This window comes from Drosophila biarmipes, chromosome 3L (assembly GCF_025231255.1).
Source record: "Drosophila biarmipes strain raj3 chromosome 3L, RU_DBia_V1.1, whole genome shotgun sequence".
Classification (NCBI taxonomy): domain Eukaryota; kingdom Metazoa; phylum Arthropoda; class Insecta; order Diptera; family Drosophilidae; genus Drosophila; species Drosophila biarmipes.
Window position 1 is genome coordinate 23,353,329 of NC_066613.1, and position 15,930 is coordinate 23,369,258.

Consider the following 15,930-nt stretch of genomic DNA (forward strand, 5'->3'; position numbering starts at 1 on the left):
TTTTCCTAAATTTGTTCTCTTTTCGTAAGCTTTGGAGTTTTGGTTCTTATGTTCCTATAATTCTGCTTTTCAATCCTATAAGAAATCTTCTTTTAGATATCCCATTCTTATTAATGTTTTTAAAAACTATGCTTCAATTATATTTCCTAGATATCAACCCAAGTTTTTACAGTGTTTTGATATCATTATTATCATAAAAACCGATCCTTAACCGACCCAATTAAACTCATGGAAAGTTAAACGCTTTGTTGATGTATTATTTACATATATTCTTTAGATATGGATGTGATTGGGCCTGGGGAATTAGTGTGCGATCTCAAAATTCATCGAATTCTTCAGAACCGCCCTCGTCGGCATTGTCCAGACCGACATCCTCGAAGTCCCGCTCCAGGACGGCGATGTTCTCCCGCGCCTCCGTGAACTCGCCCTCCTCCATGCCCTCGCCCACGTACCAATGGACGAAGGCCCGCTTCTTGAACATCAGATCGAACTTGTAGGACAGATTCGAGAAGGCCACCGAGATGGCGGTGGTGTTGGACAGCATGCAGCAGGCCCTTGAGGTCTTGGCCAAATCCCCATCCGGCACAAAGGCGGGCCGCTCATAGTTGATGCCAATCTTGAAGCCAGTGGGACACCAGTCCACGAACTGGATGTGCCGCTTGGACTTGATGGCCGAGACAGCTGCATTCACATCCTTGGGCACCACATCGCCCCTGTACAGCATGCAGCAGGCCATAAACTTGCCCGCCCGAGGATCACACTTGACCATCATGTTGGAGGACTCGAAACAGGCATTGGTCAAGGTGGTAATGGCGTGCTGTTCGTGGGCCGACCTCTCGGCGGACATCAGCGGAGCATAGGCCACCAGGGGGAAGTGGATCCTGGGGAAGGGCACCAGGTTCGTCTGGAACTCGTTGAGATCCACGTTCATGGAGCCACTGAAGCGCAACGAGGCCGTGGTGGAACTAACTATTTGGGCGATCAACCGGTTCAGATTCATATAGGCTGGCCGATCCACGCCCAAGTTATTGTTACATATATCGTAGATGGCCTCGTTGTCCACCATAAACACGCAGTCCGAGTGGTCCATCGTGGAGTGGGTGGTCAACAGGGCATTGTATGGCTCCACCACGGCCGTGGAGACCTTGGGCGAGGGATAGACGGCAAAGTCCAGCTTGCACTTCTTGCTATAATCGGTGGATAAACGCTCCACCAGCAGGGAGGTGAATCCCGAGCCAGTTCCGCCGCCCAGCGAGTGGAAGATGAGGAATCCCTGCAGACTATCGCACTGCTCGGCGATCTTCTGCAGCCGTGAGGTCACCCTATCGATCACCTCCTTGCCAATGGAGTAGCGACCTCGGGCATAGTTATTCGCCGCATCCTCCTTCCCGGAAATCAGTTGCTCCGGATGGTAGAGCTCCTTCATGCAGCCGTTCCGCACATCATCGATGACCGTCGGTTCCAGATCGACGAAAATCGAGCGGGGCACTTGCTTCCCGTTTCCGGTCTCCGTGAAGAAGGTGCGCGCATCATTAGCGGAAGTGTCGTGACCCACACTGGCACTGCTCCCGCTGGCCGTTAGCTCCTCCTTGGTCTTCAGACTGCCGTCCAGGTTGATGCCGTGCTCCAGGAGGTACAGCTCCCAGCAGGCATTGCCGATCTGGATGCCGCACTGGCCAATCTGGATGGAGACCACTTCGCGCTGTCGGGGAGCATAGGAAAAAGGAATTAGTGGTAAATTCGCCATTGTTCTAGGTTAGGTTAGGTTGCATTTTCCTTATGAAAGAAGAAGGGTCCCCTAATCAAAAAACATAAATTATTAGTTAATATTAGTTTTAATGTTTGCCAATTTTTTTTAGACTATAATAGATAAATAGTAAATAATAAATAGTTAGCAATACAATATTTCTATAGCTCTAGAAAACAGCACAAGAAAAAATTGTTCTTGAGACTCCTATAAGCTACCACCCATCCTAAGATTTATTTTTAGATAACTTGGGGCTTTATATTATAATACTTGAATTACCAAGGAAAAGCTTGATAAAACTGATATAATATTTTAAGATACGGTGGTTTTAATTTATTCCTTATCTCCTTATTCTCTTTTCTTAATTTTCGCTCCCCACTCTCCTTACTTCCTAAAACTTTGCCAACTCAAAAGCATTTTCCAATCTCACCATTTTATTTGTGTCCTTCCTTGCTGATCTAAAATTGGGGTATACAAATTAAAATCTTTTACGGGACCTTTTCTTAAATATTTTTCGGTCTCGCCACGCGAAAAGTGCAGCTTCAGGTTGGATGGTTGGGGAGTCACTGGAAGAGCGCCGTTACAGGGCGCCAAAGAGAAATGTCAAACTGAATGACAGGGTTGCAGTTCAGTCCAGTCAATATTCCATGGGGCTTCCAGGCCATTTTTGGCGCCCTATCGATATAAATTCGAAACTGGGTACTTTTCAACCAGGAAATATTACCCATTTTAATTATATTGCTCGATAAATGTTTGACACACATTTTAAGTAGTACTATAGTACTAGTAGGCTTCTATAAAAGAGGCAATGCTAAATTGTTATTATAAACTATATTAAAAAAAATCTCAAGAGTCATGTTAAAAATAACAATAGTTCAGTAAATATGTTATATTTATTTTTTTTTTTTTACTACAAGAGACATAAAAATAAAAGTGTAATCAAACAAATTCTAGTTCTATAGTCATTGGACTTCTTTAATCATAAAACCTTTTAAATGTTTGACAATTGTATAGAAACTGCTACAAATCGGTGTAGTGTATTAACTATTGTATGGCATCTTAATCATGATCTTAAGTGTCTAAGTAGAGAATTGAGTCTCCTTTTTTAGACGCCCTAATTCGTGCTTATAAATTTCGGTAGATAAAAATCTTAAAATAAACGTAAACGGGGACAAAAATAAATTCATTGAACCGGCAACAAATGCGAATAAATATCAATCTAGGCCATCTAATCCTTGCGAAAACCCGGGGGCAGCGTCACATCGAAAACGATGGGGGCATTGTTGGGTAGGTAATTGATGTCACAGGTGGAGGCGTTCACAAAGATGATCCTGCCATCGCTGGTGATGCCGTAGCCTTCGTGAACATGTCCGAAAACATGGTATTTCGGGCGCACCCGTTGCTGTACTGTGCTGAGTAGCTCCACACATCCGGCTCTTACGCCGGAACAGCAAAGATCGCCGTGACCCACAGGTGGCGTGTGGGTGACCAGAATATCAATGCCTTCTGGCACCTGATTCCACTTCTCCAAACAGGCTGTACCTCGCGGCACATTGAAGGCCCAGCGGCAAAACTCCGGCTGCCAAGGTGATCCATAAATGCGTATGCCCCAAATCTCCAGTAGCTCATCCTCCAGATACCGACAGTTCGTCAGTACCTCTCGGACATTCTGAGTCTGAACGGCGCTCTCCAGGTTCTCCTTGGCATTGCCCAAGGTGGGCAGATCATCGAGAATGGACATGCCAGTGTGTTTGCTGCTCGAAGCATGGCCTTTCGCCTGATTTTTCTGGAAAGGATGGGTAAACGTTCGGTCGAAGCTCAGCTCATGATTGCCGGCAATCACGATCTTGTGGCGATGCGGCAGTGCCCCAATCCACGTGTTGAACTCCTCCACCTCCTCCAGCTGGCCGCACTTGGTGAAGTCCCCTGCATGTATGAATATATCACCATCCGGTATGTCGAACTTGATGTAGGGAGTGAGGGAGTGGGTATCCGACATGCACACCACGCGGGCCTTGTTGGGAGCCACCGTGGTGGTGGGCGGCTTCATGGTCACCTTGATGACGCGCTGCGTCTTGCTGATTTCCCTCCAGGCGGCCGTGGGATCCTGGCTCAGCGGATGTACTGGCACCTCCATTTTTGGTATCTGAAAGCATTAACAGTGAGTCGAGTTTCTTGAAATGGATTTAATACAGGGGCACAAACTTCTAAATGGTGTATATGTTTAAGAAGCTTACATTTATTATCTAAAGTTCTTAAATATACACGAAAGTTCTTCATATAGACGAGAAATTGGCTTTTTGGAGGGTAAACCAGTTCTTATATGATGGCAAAGGCTATAAAAGGTGGCTATAAAGAAGCTATATAACAGGGAATGAATGGCCTCTTCTAGTAAAAGTATTAAAAAGTGAAGTTGGTTTCACTGAATTGAGATTGCAATTGCAAATTGACAAAATAAACGTGGTCGTAAGCCCCATATAACTAGGGCCCTGAAGAAGTGCCAGTTCTGAGCGTCAAACTCTAGCTAATTTGATTGCCATTGTCTAAAAACCGAAGTTGGTTCCACTCAAAATAGTTAATTAATTTAAAAACTCACTCTTTTTGTTTAATATAATCAGAAATTCCTCCTAGCTTCCTTGCGTCCCGTCGATTTTGATTGTTTCGCCATGGTGCTAGGCCTTTAACCAGTCAGTGCAATCGCCGGCGACATGGTCGTCCACTGATTAGCACGCATTTATTTATGTTTAGTCAAGTTTTTGCAGATAAATGCGATACAATTTGATAATGCCAATCAAAATACGCGAATTCGTGTGTCGCTGCGTGACGTCATGGCCGGGTAACAGCTGATCGGCGATAACAAAACGTATAAGGCATTACGTCAATTCGCCCATCGATAGGCAACGATAACAGGTAGCCCTGGTCAAAACAAAAATCAGCTGCGTGATATTTCTCTGCTTCTTCACTACGTGTAAATTTTTTCGTTCGACATTTGCAACAAAAAACCGTCTAAAAATTGCATAAATCAAATAGGAAACAGTGTTTTCCTAGTGTACTAGTGTGTTAGAAGATAAGCAAAGTGTTTTCTGGGTGCTTGGAGGCCCGCAAAGTGCTTACCTGGTGAAATTCTACGCTTGGCTAGCGAAAAAATGGCCGCAGCTGCAACTTTCGCAGACGCGTCGTGTTCTTAGCCATTAATTATAAATAAGGGCTTGTGATTGCACATAATGGATCAATTGGAGCTGCAGGAGGACTTGCTTGCCCTGGAGGCAGGTGCGGCAGGTGAGTGTTGGCCTCCCTTTGGTTTTACTTAGCGGCTGCATGGTGGGCTATTTTTGGGACTTTAAAAGCCTTCGGGGGTTTTTATTTGTGTGCCTCTGTTTTTTACTGGGCGCATTAAGTGCACTTCTGGTTTTTAAATGCTCTTATTGCTAATTGTTTACGCCCACCTATTGTTTGTTTGTGTGCACTGGCGTGCGTGTGTTATCTCACTGCGTTTCACTCACTCCTATTACTCTCCTGTCCTCCCCCTCCGCCACCCTCTCCCTCCCACTCACACCCTCAGATCATTTGCATCTGTTTATCCGTTATCTGTTTGTTTGTTTTCTTTGTCTTGCTCATTTGCCAAGTGATGATTCACTTTGATTGCCGGTCAGTGTCTCTGTCCCTCTCGCCCTCTCTCACGCACACTGGCGCACCTAATCAAAGCGAGTAATTTACGGTTTTGATTCACTGTGCCCCACTACAGTGGAGCCCATTGAAAGGGATCCCCTTTGTTTACTTTGGCGAACTCCTAAACTTAAGAGCCCCCAAGTGCTTAGATCTTCGCAAAGCACCGCCGGTCTGTTTGGGTATCTTTGAAAATATTTACCTCTGCTCTGGATTTAGATGAAAGTACGTTTTTCAGTCAACAAAAAGTTGGGTTCTTCACTGTTGTCTCAAATCAAAGGTGTACCATGCTTGCTAAGGGACTTTGACGCTAGGGTGTCATTATAATAAATGGGAAGTATTTTTAGTAGTAGATAGAAAAATTCAAGTCTGGAAAACTAAACCTAAAAAGTATTTTAATAATAAGGAGTTTCACTATTTTAGGAAAACTTTTAAATTTAACTTGAAAACTTGAAAAGAGATAAAATTAATACAATTTTATTCTGCTATTATAGTTTATATTTTTTAAAAAATTAAGTTCTCTTAATTTTTTTCTTGCTATTTTATTTTTGTTTTAACAAATAAATATTTTTAGGAAGAAAGCAGTCTTTCACGATTATAAATGGTATTAAACTGTAAAATAAAAAAGTATTTAGAATAGAAGGATATCATCATCATATTTTGTTATAAAATAAAGTACTACAAAGTATCTTAAATTATACCCAAAGACATAAATAATATAGAAAGTATTTGCGGCTAAGGATTAGCCACAGTTGACATAATGCAGTTCGTTTCTCTGCCTTTGTCTTCTTTAATTTATTGACTCAACTTCTCTTTTTTCTGGGGCGCACAGCAATTTTTCATTATACTCCGGGATTGATTTACCGCGCTAAGCCGGGACGCGAACCAATGGGCCCCATCTCGGAGACCCCGAACACACCCCCCAAAAGCGACCCACCCACCCATTTGTACGCTTTTCATTCACATTTCCAACAAAAAAGGCGGGAAAAAGAGTGCCAAATAAACCTTGATAATGACATTCAGCACTGAAAGAGGAAGAAAAGCAAAACAAATGTCTGGCGTCAATGGGTGGGTTGGATTTTGCTGTGTTTCGGGTTTTCTATGTTTTGCTTTTTTTCCTGTTCGGGACTTGCTTGCACTACCACCAGCTGGCAGTTATCCAACGGATTTTGTAGCGCAGTGTGGCAAAATTAGAAAATTCCGCCAGCCATCCAAAGTCAAATGTCGAGTCGTCGTTACCATCACCTGTGCGAAATTGCATAAGTTCGGGCTCCAAACGCTCGTACATCAGCCCATTTTCCTTTTCATTCTCGTTCCCATTCACCATTCTCATTTGTTTGTCCGCCGTCGAGCAGCCAAGTACCAGGGGGATCAAACCGAAAAATAGTTCGTAGACTGCCCTGCAGGCCCACTTAAGCCCCGAAAATCAAGTGCGTTCCCAAGTGTTTTTAAGCGGGTGTAAAGTGCGTTCCGGTCGCGTGTTTACCTTCTCGAATCGCGTGACTGCCCCTCATTTGGCAGTGCCCCAGTAGCAACTCCTGGTTATGCGGTGGGCGTGATGTAATTTGCAATAGAAGCAGTAACTAATTCGCCAAACCAATATTTAACCGATGGAAAGTGCCTGTGCTGTGCTGGCCAAGTGCTAATTTTTCGTACATGCCTTCGACTGTGTGGCAAGCAATCTGGACGCGTACATAATCAATTTGCCTGTTTGTCGTTACAAAATGCCCTCGGCTTTGTTTTCCATCTGTTTGTTTATATATTTATTGTGTTGGTGAGACCAATTCGCACACAGTTCGTCCAGAAATCAGAAATCAGCCAAGGCAGTTGGCAATTTCTGTAATGGAAAATACTTGGGTTCGGTCGGAAAGTGAATTAAACACAGTCGCACTTCGGTGGTTCGAACCCTTTCAAGTCCTCTTTGTTGTAAATAATGATATGTTGAAAACTACAACAATTTATACAATCCATAATTAATTTTTATTAAAAAAGCCTTGCAATTTACAATAGCAAAAACCTTAAAATTATATTTTTTACATTATAAAATTTCTCTAAAAATATATTCCTAATTTTCACTACAAGATTCGTAAATATGAAAATATAAGATCCATGTATGATGATTAATACATCTATTAGGATCTTCTTAAAGATTAAAGATTACTACTAAGTTATAGTAAAATCCCTTTAAAATTCTTTTGGTTTCAATCAAATATTACAACTATAGAATTTTGGTAAACATGATATCATAATTTTTATCCTATAACCACTTAATCAGAATAAATGATGATTGATAAATCTATTAAATATTTCCTTGAAGTGAGCAAATATAATTACTAGGATTAGTACCTAAAGATAACTATTTATTTACGTCATTTAGACCCACTTTAATAGTAAACCTACTCCTATTTTCGATTATAAGTTCGATTTAAGGAAGTTCGACTATGAATTTGAATTTCTTTATTTAATCCCACCTGGCCAGTGGAAAGCACTTGCCTTGAATTGGATTTCCGCGGTTTCGCAGCACACGGAATCCGGGTTAAGGACGTCCTTTGGAGGTGTTGCAGTCGTAGTTTAGCGGCCCAGCCTTGGCTTCTCTGCGGGATTTCCATGGCGAGGGCGGAAAGTTTTCCACTTAGCACTTCCCTGCGGGGAGGCGCGGCTCAGGTTCCCCCGCAAATTGAAGCTAATGCGACAGACTGACGTACACTAGCCGTGCTAATCAGCCAGAATCCGCGGAGAGAAGCGAAATAGGTAAACAAACAGATGGTCCTAATCATCTCTCATTTCGCATCGCTACGTACAACGCGGCGTATGAGTGTTGTTTTGAAAGCAACTCAGCTGATTTTCAATTCGCCGCAGCAGGAGAACAGCTGTTCCGCTCGCCCCACTCTCTCCCCCTCTCTGTCTGTCTTTCTATTTCCCTCTAGCTCTCTCTCTCTCTCTCTCTCTCTCTCTCCCGCAATTGTTAATCATAATTTTAAATAGACAATAATCGTTTGTTTTGATTTCGAGCTTCCAATTTGCGAGCGTGCGCGAGTCGCTCACTTTTTGTTGATATTTGTTGGTTTTTTTCCGATTTTTTTTTCGTTCTGCTGCCATTGACGTCGCTCGCTCTTTTTTTTCCGCAGCCCGTCCGTTTTTTTCGGTTCGTTTTCGCCGCAGTCGAAATTCGTCGTCGTCGCCGCCGTTTGCCTCGCATTTTGCACTTTGCGGTCCGCTCGAAATATTTATTTTGGATTTAACGTGTGCTACTCTTCTATATATACCCCTGTATATAATATCCGTCTCTATATGTGCGCTGAGATATCGAGGAATCGGTCCCCGCAAATAACTACATTCAAATTGCCACCGTAATTTGACATCAGCCCATTGATATATCGAGAGAAATGACACAAAGGTGTACAAGTTTCAAAACGCTGAGCTCATTATTTCCAGCCTATTAGCATAAAAATCGTAAAAGCTCTAACAGGGCCGCAAAAAAATATAAAAAATATGATTCTCTTCGATTATCACTGATCGCCCGCGTAATTTAAAGTGAAATAAACCTGAAAAGTGACCCAGTGACACAGTTGAAAGCCTCCTATCAGCAGCCCCCTTCCTAATCGCATCTAATACAATCTCAAACAATTAAAACTACCACAATTAATAGATATTACTTGTGGGGGACCAAATCACGTGCCTCTAATTGCAGTACTTGTGCGCGTTAATTAGTGTTAAATACTCTCGCCATCGCTCTTTTTTCTAGTCGGGCAGAACAATTGTAAATCTGCCCGAATATCATTTTCCCAGCTGCGATTCCCTTACAAATATATGCTCCACTTTCATGTTATGGAATTTTCAATGGAATCCAAAAAAACTAAAAGGTTGGTTTTTTGCATTTCTAAGCTTTAGAATATTTTTGGGTCTCAGCACCAGATTAAAAAATATAAAAAATGGGGTGACAAAACATGTTGGCAGGAAATATTAGGTTTGCAGACGATAAAAATAAAATGTGATAAACGATTCGAAGGTTTTGGACTGTTTGTCGAAGTTCAAGTCTCTGTGAGCGAAGTGAGGAACAACAAAAGTTTACATGGCTTTGCCACGTACACCTATCTTATCAGGATGATTACGAAATTCTTATAATTTTCATTGTTTTTCCTGTAATTTGCTCGCAGATAATCGAAACAATAAACTTCCAAAGGGTTCAAGGGCGCAAGTTGATGGATTAATGGTTCAGATAAGATACAAATTTGATGATCAATAACGAGTTGACGTATGATTCCCATTATTTATTTAGCGAATTGTAGGTCTTTAAAAATACATTCTGAAAGGATCCGAAAATCGGCATTTCCTCCAGATATATAGCTCTGAATTTATCTTGGGTTTCCGCCAAATTCTGTGCATACTTTCTTTAATTCTACAACGCCAATATTTTGAATTATCATTCTATACTTATCGCCTCTTTGTTTTAAGCTTTCTTGCCAAAAATCTTTGTTTATTGTTTTAACTCGTTTTTATTATTTTCTTATCTTTTCCATTGTTGCTCAATTTAAGCTGGATTTCCTATCAATTAACCATAAATTGGTGGATTTGCGTCGATTTATTTGTAAGGTTAAACCGTTTTTCAAAGCTATTTTCCTTTCCCATTTTTTTTTTTTTGGATTTCCTTATAAATAACGAGAACATTCATCAAAAGGGAAAAAGTAGCCAGCAAAAATGTATGGCGTACTCAAAATGTTCAGCAGCGACATAAAAAAGCATCTAAAAACATTTCCAAGCGCCAAACTATAGATATATTTCCAACGAATTCGAATTTGTTAATAGAATAGAAAATATGGGAAAACAAAAGGGGGTACTTTTTGTAGGGTACATTCGCTGAGTGCAGATTTAAGGCGGGAAAGTGTGATTATTACCAAACAATTATTTGATCAGCTCACTCTGCATAAGGAAGCATCCATAAATACCATGTTGATATATTTAAAAATTACAAAAACATTACCTAATGGGTATCTTTGGGTCGAACCCCTACCAATCTCTATATTAGCCTTATTTTCCTGCCTCTGTTGCAGTTCTTATTTACAACTTTTTACGTTTCATTTTGGATTTGTGTTGGCCCAGTGCGATGGGTTAATCGGTTGTTCGGGTTCGTCGAACATCTTATAAGTGGCGTGGCACCGTGTTGTTTGCGTTTTTGTTGCTGTTGTTATATGACACATCCAGAGAGCTTTCATGAGACGTACGATTCGTTTGGGAAGACGATTTGGGTGAGCGTGTTAATACGGTATTAATAATACGGACGTATATATGTGCCTAATGGTACATATGTTTTCGCATTTTGTTAGAGATTTCGTTCGGAACTTTTTGATTTTCCTCGCACACATGTGTTTAGTGAAATGTCAAACATTTTCCAAGCCATTTTTATTCCGCCTCGGATTGGCTGTCCTCGGGCAAGATTTCCCTGAAGGAGATTTCACGGCTTTCGCTGCAGCGTCAGGAATCAACCTTTGCTGTCGCCCGTGAGCCTACCACATTGCCTTGTACTTCAGCTCTATCAATTATTCAGGGAAAGCGGCGACGGAAACTATTGCCCTGAACTTTAACAGACCTTCAGTCGGAGCTCAAACAGCTGACTGCCATGCATGACACATGGCTTATCGTTTGGATTACGCTTGCCAGCGATATCTATTATTTACCAGTGGTGCCTGACTTGGTCACAAAGGACACGGGCAATCGTCTCTTGCCCTATTGATTGAATTCGATTTTAAAGGAACTCTGGCCCGGCCGCCTGTCCAGGAATAAGTCATGATAATTGTCCTGAATAATAGATCGGGGTTTCTTGGCTAGGCAATGGGCGGGTAACCTTTTCTCGGTCGTTTCTTATAATCTTATGTTTTACTTTGGAGAGTAAGGAGGAGCTTCCCAGGATTGGCATTATTTGTATTTATTATCTAAATATATCCTGATAGCTGACATAATTCCTAAAGTATTTTAATAATACATCAAAATTCTAACTTTCATTGAAAACTATTTTTCAAAGAAGAACATTTGACGTCACAGGAATTCCAATATACCCCTATATGATTTTCGTGGAACAGAAATTCCAGCTAAATAGTTCTGGGGAACTTTTATTACGCACTCCAAGTCAACTTCCTTAGCGGGAATTTGATTTTTGCTCTTATCGCTGTACAGATAAAAAGATATGGGACTCCCGAGGGAAAACAAAATCATCAATTGTGATTATTATTTTGCATATTCCGCAGACTGCTTTTGACAGATGGTCGCCGGCATTCCATCCATTCATCAGGCCATGTGGCAATAATAAGTTTACAATTATTTCCAGACAATTAAGATATAAGAAACAAACTTATTGAATGATAACTCGACACGATACAGCCCCGAAGTCCAGAAATGGGCCCATAAAGGGAGTTCGCTGCGACTTCTCTTCCTAATTCGAGTTTATTTTTTGGGGCGTGTTCTTGCCACACCCCCACACTTGATGATGATTAAATTGTTGATGGTTGCTGATGATAATTTCTATTTACAGATTTCGCTTTATGGGCGTGTCCTAGCACCAAGGTTGGGTAAACAAATAAAACAACAGATCACAAATCAAAAGCTCATACAGTATATAACGCGTGTAGCCAAATTCTAGAATGCCAGAGCCATTCATAAATGTCACAACGCATCTGATTTAGTATACATGTCTTTACTTTGTTGAATACCAAGCTATTTTAAAATTTGAAGTCAGACAGTTGGCAAAAAATAGGGGAATAAAATGCGATTCACCATATGGGAATTCTAAGATATATACATTTTTAAAGAGAATATTAAAGGTTATATGTTTTTGGAAACACCTTTAACATGCTACATTTAACTGATATATACTGTAACTTATTGTTTTCACAAGCGCCAGGTTTTCGTTTGATTTCAAAACATACTCGTAGAGTGAATCAGTTTTGGGACTCGCCTGGCTATCTGAGCATGTAACTCCATACCTATAAATAACTGATAAGTGTAATCCGTTTAATCATAAAACCGATAATGGTAATGGGCTCTGTTCTTTTTTTAACCAGGCACAAATCAAAACCCAAATGAGCAGCACCTGAGCGATCCGGCTGGCTCGCCCTCCACCGCCAGTCCCAACAACAGCAACAACGCAATTGCCGCAGCAGCAGCAGCAACAACAACAGGCACTGCTGCGGTGGGAGGAGCAGGCGGAGTGGGCGTGGGCGTGGTGACACCAACAAAGAGCCCCCAGCGTAACGCTTTCCACGAAGATGCTTATCAGCAGGCCAACCCGGCTGGCGGCGATAGCGTCGATAACGTGGAATCGGCTCAATTGGATGGCAATCCGAGTGGTGGATCGCCGGGACAGCGTCACTCGATAAACTCGGCGGAGTACACATCCACGCCGAAGACCAGTCGGAATGGTGCGAGCAGCACCAATGCCAGTGGGACAACATCGCCAATTAACTACCAGCTGCCCGGCGATGACTATCCCTATGGCATAGAGTATGAGTCACAGCAACTGCAATACCAACAGCAGCAGCAGCAACAGCTACAGCTACAGCAGCAACTACAGCCGCAACAGCAGCAGCAGCAGCCAGTGGGCGGAGTGGAGCAATCGCCAGCAACGATTACCTACCAAAGTCTGCCGGCCAGTCGCCAGAGTTACGCTTCACCGCCAGCTCTGGTGATTCCCCAGCGTCAGTCGTTGCTGCCCTGGGGCGCGCATTCAAGGAGCTCGATCATCAACGTCCTGCCCAGCTACACCCAGGCCGAGATGCATGCCCTCGCAGCCAGCGTGGCCAGCGTGGAGATCTCGGCTCCACGACCTGGCGAGATTGTGATGCGCAACCTCTTCAGCGACTTCACCGCTCAGGCCGAGAAGAAGATCGAGCTGGTGATGCTGGAAAGTGCCGACAAGAATCTTTCGAAGCTGCTGCAACGCGGTGAGGATCAGCAGTTTGATCAGTTGCTATCCGCTTTGGGTTCCGTGGCCGAGCACTGCCTGCCATCGCTGCTGCACACCCTGCTGGCCTGGCATCGACGTCAGTTGTCCGACATGGAGATCAAGAATGACCTCAAGAAACCAGCTCCCAGTGGTGGCAGTTCCCAGGCGGCCAGCAATAAACCCAGTGTGGATTTGGATTTCCAACTCCAGCGAAGGGAGGCGGCCGTGGAGTTCATTTTCTGCCTGGCCCTCATCGAGATACTCAAGCAGCTGCCCTATCATCCGGGTCACGAGGATCTGGTGCGCAGCATCGAGAATCTGGCCTTCAAGCACTTCAAGTACAAGGATGGACTGCAAAACAATCCGAATGCCCTGAATATCCACATGATCGCCGACCTGTATGCTGAGGTTATTGGGGTTTTGGCTCAAAGTCGATTTGCCTCGGTGCGCAAGCGCTTCATGAGCGAACTGAAGGAGCTGCGCGGCAAGGAGGTGTCGCCCACGACCACCCAGAGCATCATCAGTCTGCTGATGGGCATGAAGTTCTTTCGGGTCAAGATGGTGCCCATCGAGGAGTTCGAGGCCTCGTTTCAATTTATGCACGAGTGTGGTCAGTACTTTCTGGAGGTGAAGGATAAGGATATCAAGCATGCGTTGGCTGGTCTCTTTGTGGAGATCCTGGTGCCTGTGGCGGCGGTGAGTTTGAATTTCCATGAAATCTTTAAATTATTATAATATTGAAATTATTCTCCCACAGGCCGTAAAAAACGAAGTGAACGTTCCCTGCGTAAAGAACTTTGTGGAGCTGCTTTATGTGCAGACCTTGGATGCCTCTACCAAGTCTAAGCACCGCCTGGCCCTCTTTCCGCTCGTCACCTGCCTGCTCTGCGTCTCGCAGAAGACCTTTTTCCTGACCAACTGGCACTACTTCCTGGCCATGTGTTTGAGTAACCTGAAAAACCGCGATGCCAAAATGAGCCGCGTTGCCCTGGAGTCGTTGTATCGTCTACTTTGGGTCTACATGATTCGCATCAAGTGCGAGTCCAACTCGGCCACGCACTCCCGCCTTCAGAGCATTGTGAACTCCCTGTTTCCCAAGTAAGTTGAGGACGTCTAGCCTTATTTAACTAATTGATCAGATGTATTTTGTTTGACTTTCGCTAATCCTTTTCTATTTAATACCTACCTTCTAGGGGCTCCAAAGGAGTTGTGCCACGCGACACGCCGCTGAACATCTTTGTGAAGATCATCCAGTTCATCGCCCAGGAGCGCCTGGACTTCGCCATGCGCGAGATCGTCTACGATCTGCTGTGCGTGGGTCGCTCCATCAAGCTGATCCTCAATCCGGAACGCATGAGCATCGGACTGCGAGCCTTCTTGGTCGTCGCCGACTCACTGCAGCAGAAGGCTGGTGAGCCGCCGATGCCCAGGACGGTTCCAGCCCTGCCATCTGGTAACACGCTGCGCGTCAAGAAGACGTACATAAACAAGATGTTAACGGATGACACTGCTCGAAGTATTGGAATGTCTACGTACTTTCCGCACGTACGCAGGGTTTTTGTCGATATTCTGAGAGCTTTGGATGTGCACTATGGTCGGCCACTGATGATGACGAACACGCAGAACCAAAACAAGGAACCGGATGAAATGCTCTCCGGTGAAAGAAAGCCACGCATTGATCTGTTTCGAACTTGCGTGGCTGCCGTGCCCCGATTGATACCCGATACAATGACTGCTCACGAACTGGTGGACCTGCTGTCCCGGCTGACGGTCCACATGGACGAGGAGCTGCGAATTCTAACCCACCAGTCGCTTACGACTTTGGTTATAGATTTTCCGGATTGGCGTCAGGATGTCGTGCACGGATACACTCAGTTTCTGGTGCGCGACGTCACCGACACCTATCCGCAGCTGCTGGAGAACTGCACGCGCATCCTGTTCAACTTCCTTAACATCTGGCGTTGTGCCATTAATGTGAATGGCAATAATACCACCATAACTCCAAGTGGCGCAACAAATGTGGCCAATACAGGGCAGCCCAAAGTGACCACAGTCACGACCACGGTCACAGTGGTTCAGGGTACTGTGGTGCAGGCTGCAGCAGCTCCGGCCAAGGACACCGCAAGCAGTCAGTTGTCCAAGCAGCAGCATCTGAACACGGCCAGCAGCGCGGCCTCCAGCATCACCACCTCCAGCGGCATGTCGAGCATCACCCAACACACTGTGCTGAACATGGCCAGCGATGTGGCCAAGAAAAATGAGATTCCACTGGCCACCACGCTTCACTTCGTCGAGGGCTTTGCTCTTGTGCTACTCTGTAACTATCGCCCATATCTACGTAAGCTGGCAGCCATGATCCTGAAGGAGGTGAAGAATCTGATGCGGGCATTGGGCATCCCAGAAACAGAGCCCCCGCTCATCGATGTTATGGATCGGTGTGTGCCGACCATCGTGGAGAAGTGCCTGCCCATGCTGCCGCAGACGGAGAAGACTGCCATCCTGAATGCTAATTGCATTGACCTGCAGTGGATAGCCGAGAGGTCCAGTGGAGTGTGGCTGGCCGGGCTAACAGATGGTGAGA

General features: G+C 44.2%; 3 protein-coding genes across 10 annotated transcripts in view; 1 reads left to right on the plus strand and 2 right to left on the minus strand.

Annotated features, from left to right (window-relative positions):
- Window positions 1-236: 236 nt before the first annotated feature.
- Window positions 237-2,343, minus strand: LOC108034931 (tubulin alpha-4 chain). Its single transcript, XM_017110189.3, has 2 exons — window positions 2,178-2,343; window positions 237-1,702 (listed from the first exon to the last, which is right to left on the minus strand). Exons 1-2 carry the CDS (start codon window positions 2,178-2,180, stop codon window positions 317-319), a joined length of 1,389 nt encoding a protein of 462 aa, XP_016965678.1. The 5' UTR covers window positions 2,181-2,343; the 3' UTR covers window positions 237-316.
- Window positions 2,344-2,695: 352 nt separating this feature from the next.
- LOC108034515 (UPF0046 protein C25E10.12) lies at window positions 2,696-4,606 on the minus strand. The gene is made up of 2 exons (XM_017109439.3): window positions 4,344-4,606; window positions 2,696-3,893 (listed from the first exon to the last, which is right to left on the minus strand). The coding sequence occupies exon 2, from the start codon at window positions 3,882-3,884 to the stop codon at window positions 2,976-2,978; it is 909 nt and encodes a 302-aa protein (XP_016964928.1). The 5' UTR covers window positions 3,885-3,893; window positions 4,344-4,606; the 3' UTR covers window positions 2,696-2,975.
- Window positions 4,607-4,681: 75 nt separating this feature from the next.
- Window positions 4,682-15,930, plus strand: part of LOC108034810 (protein furry) — a 50,099-nt gene continuing 38,850 nt past the window's right edge. For 6 of the 8 annotated variants that reach the window (XM_017109848.3, XM_044094913.2, XM_017109850.3 and 3 more), the window contains exons 1-4: window positions 4,682-5,026; window positions 12,469-14,045; window positions 14,107-14,447; window positions 14,543-15,924. In XM_017109848.3, the coding sequence (XP_016965337.1) occupies window positions 4,972-5,026; window positions 12,469-14,045; window positions 14,107-14,447; window positions 14,543-15,924 (3,355 nt within the window). In that variant the 5' untranslated portion in view covers window positions 4,682-4,971. Of the gene's footprint in view, window positions 5,027-8,575; window positions 9,277-12,468; window positions 14,046-14,106; window positions 14,448-14,542; window positions 15,925-15,930 lie in introns of those variants that run through there. The other 2 variants (XM_017109849.3, XM_017109856.3) reach the window with 1 other exon arrangement.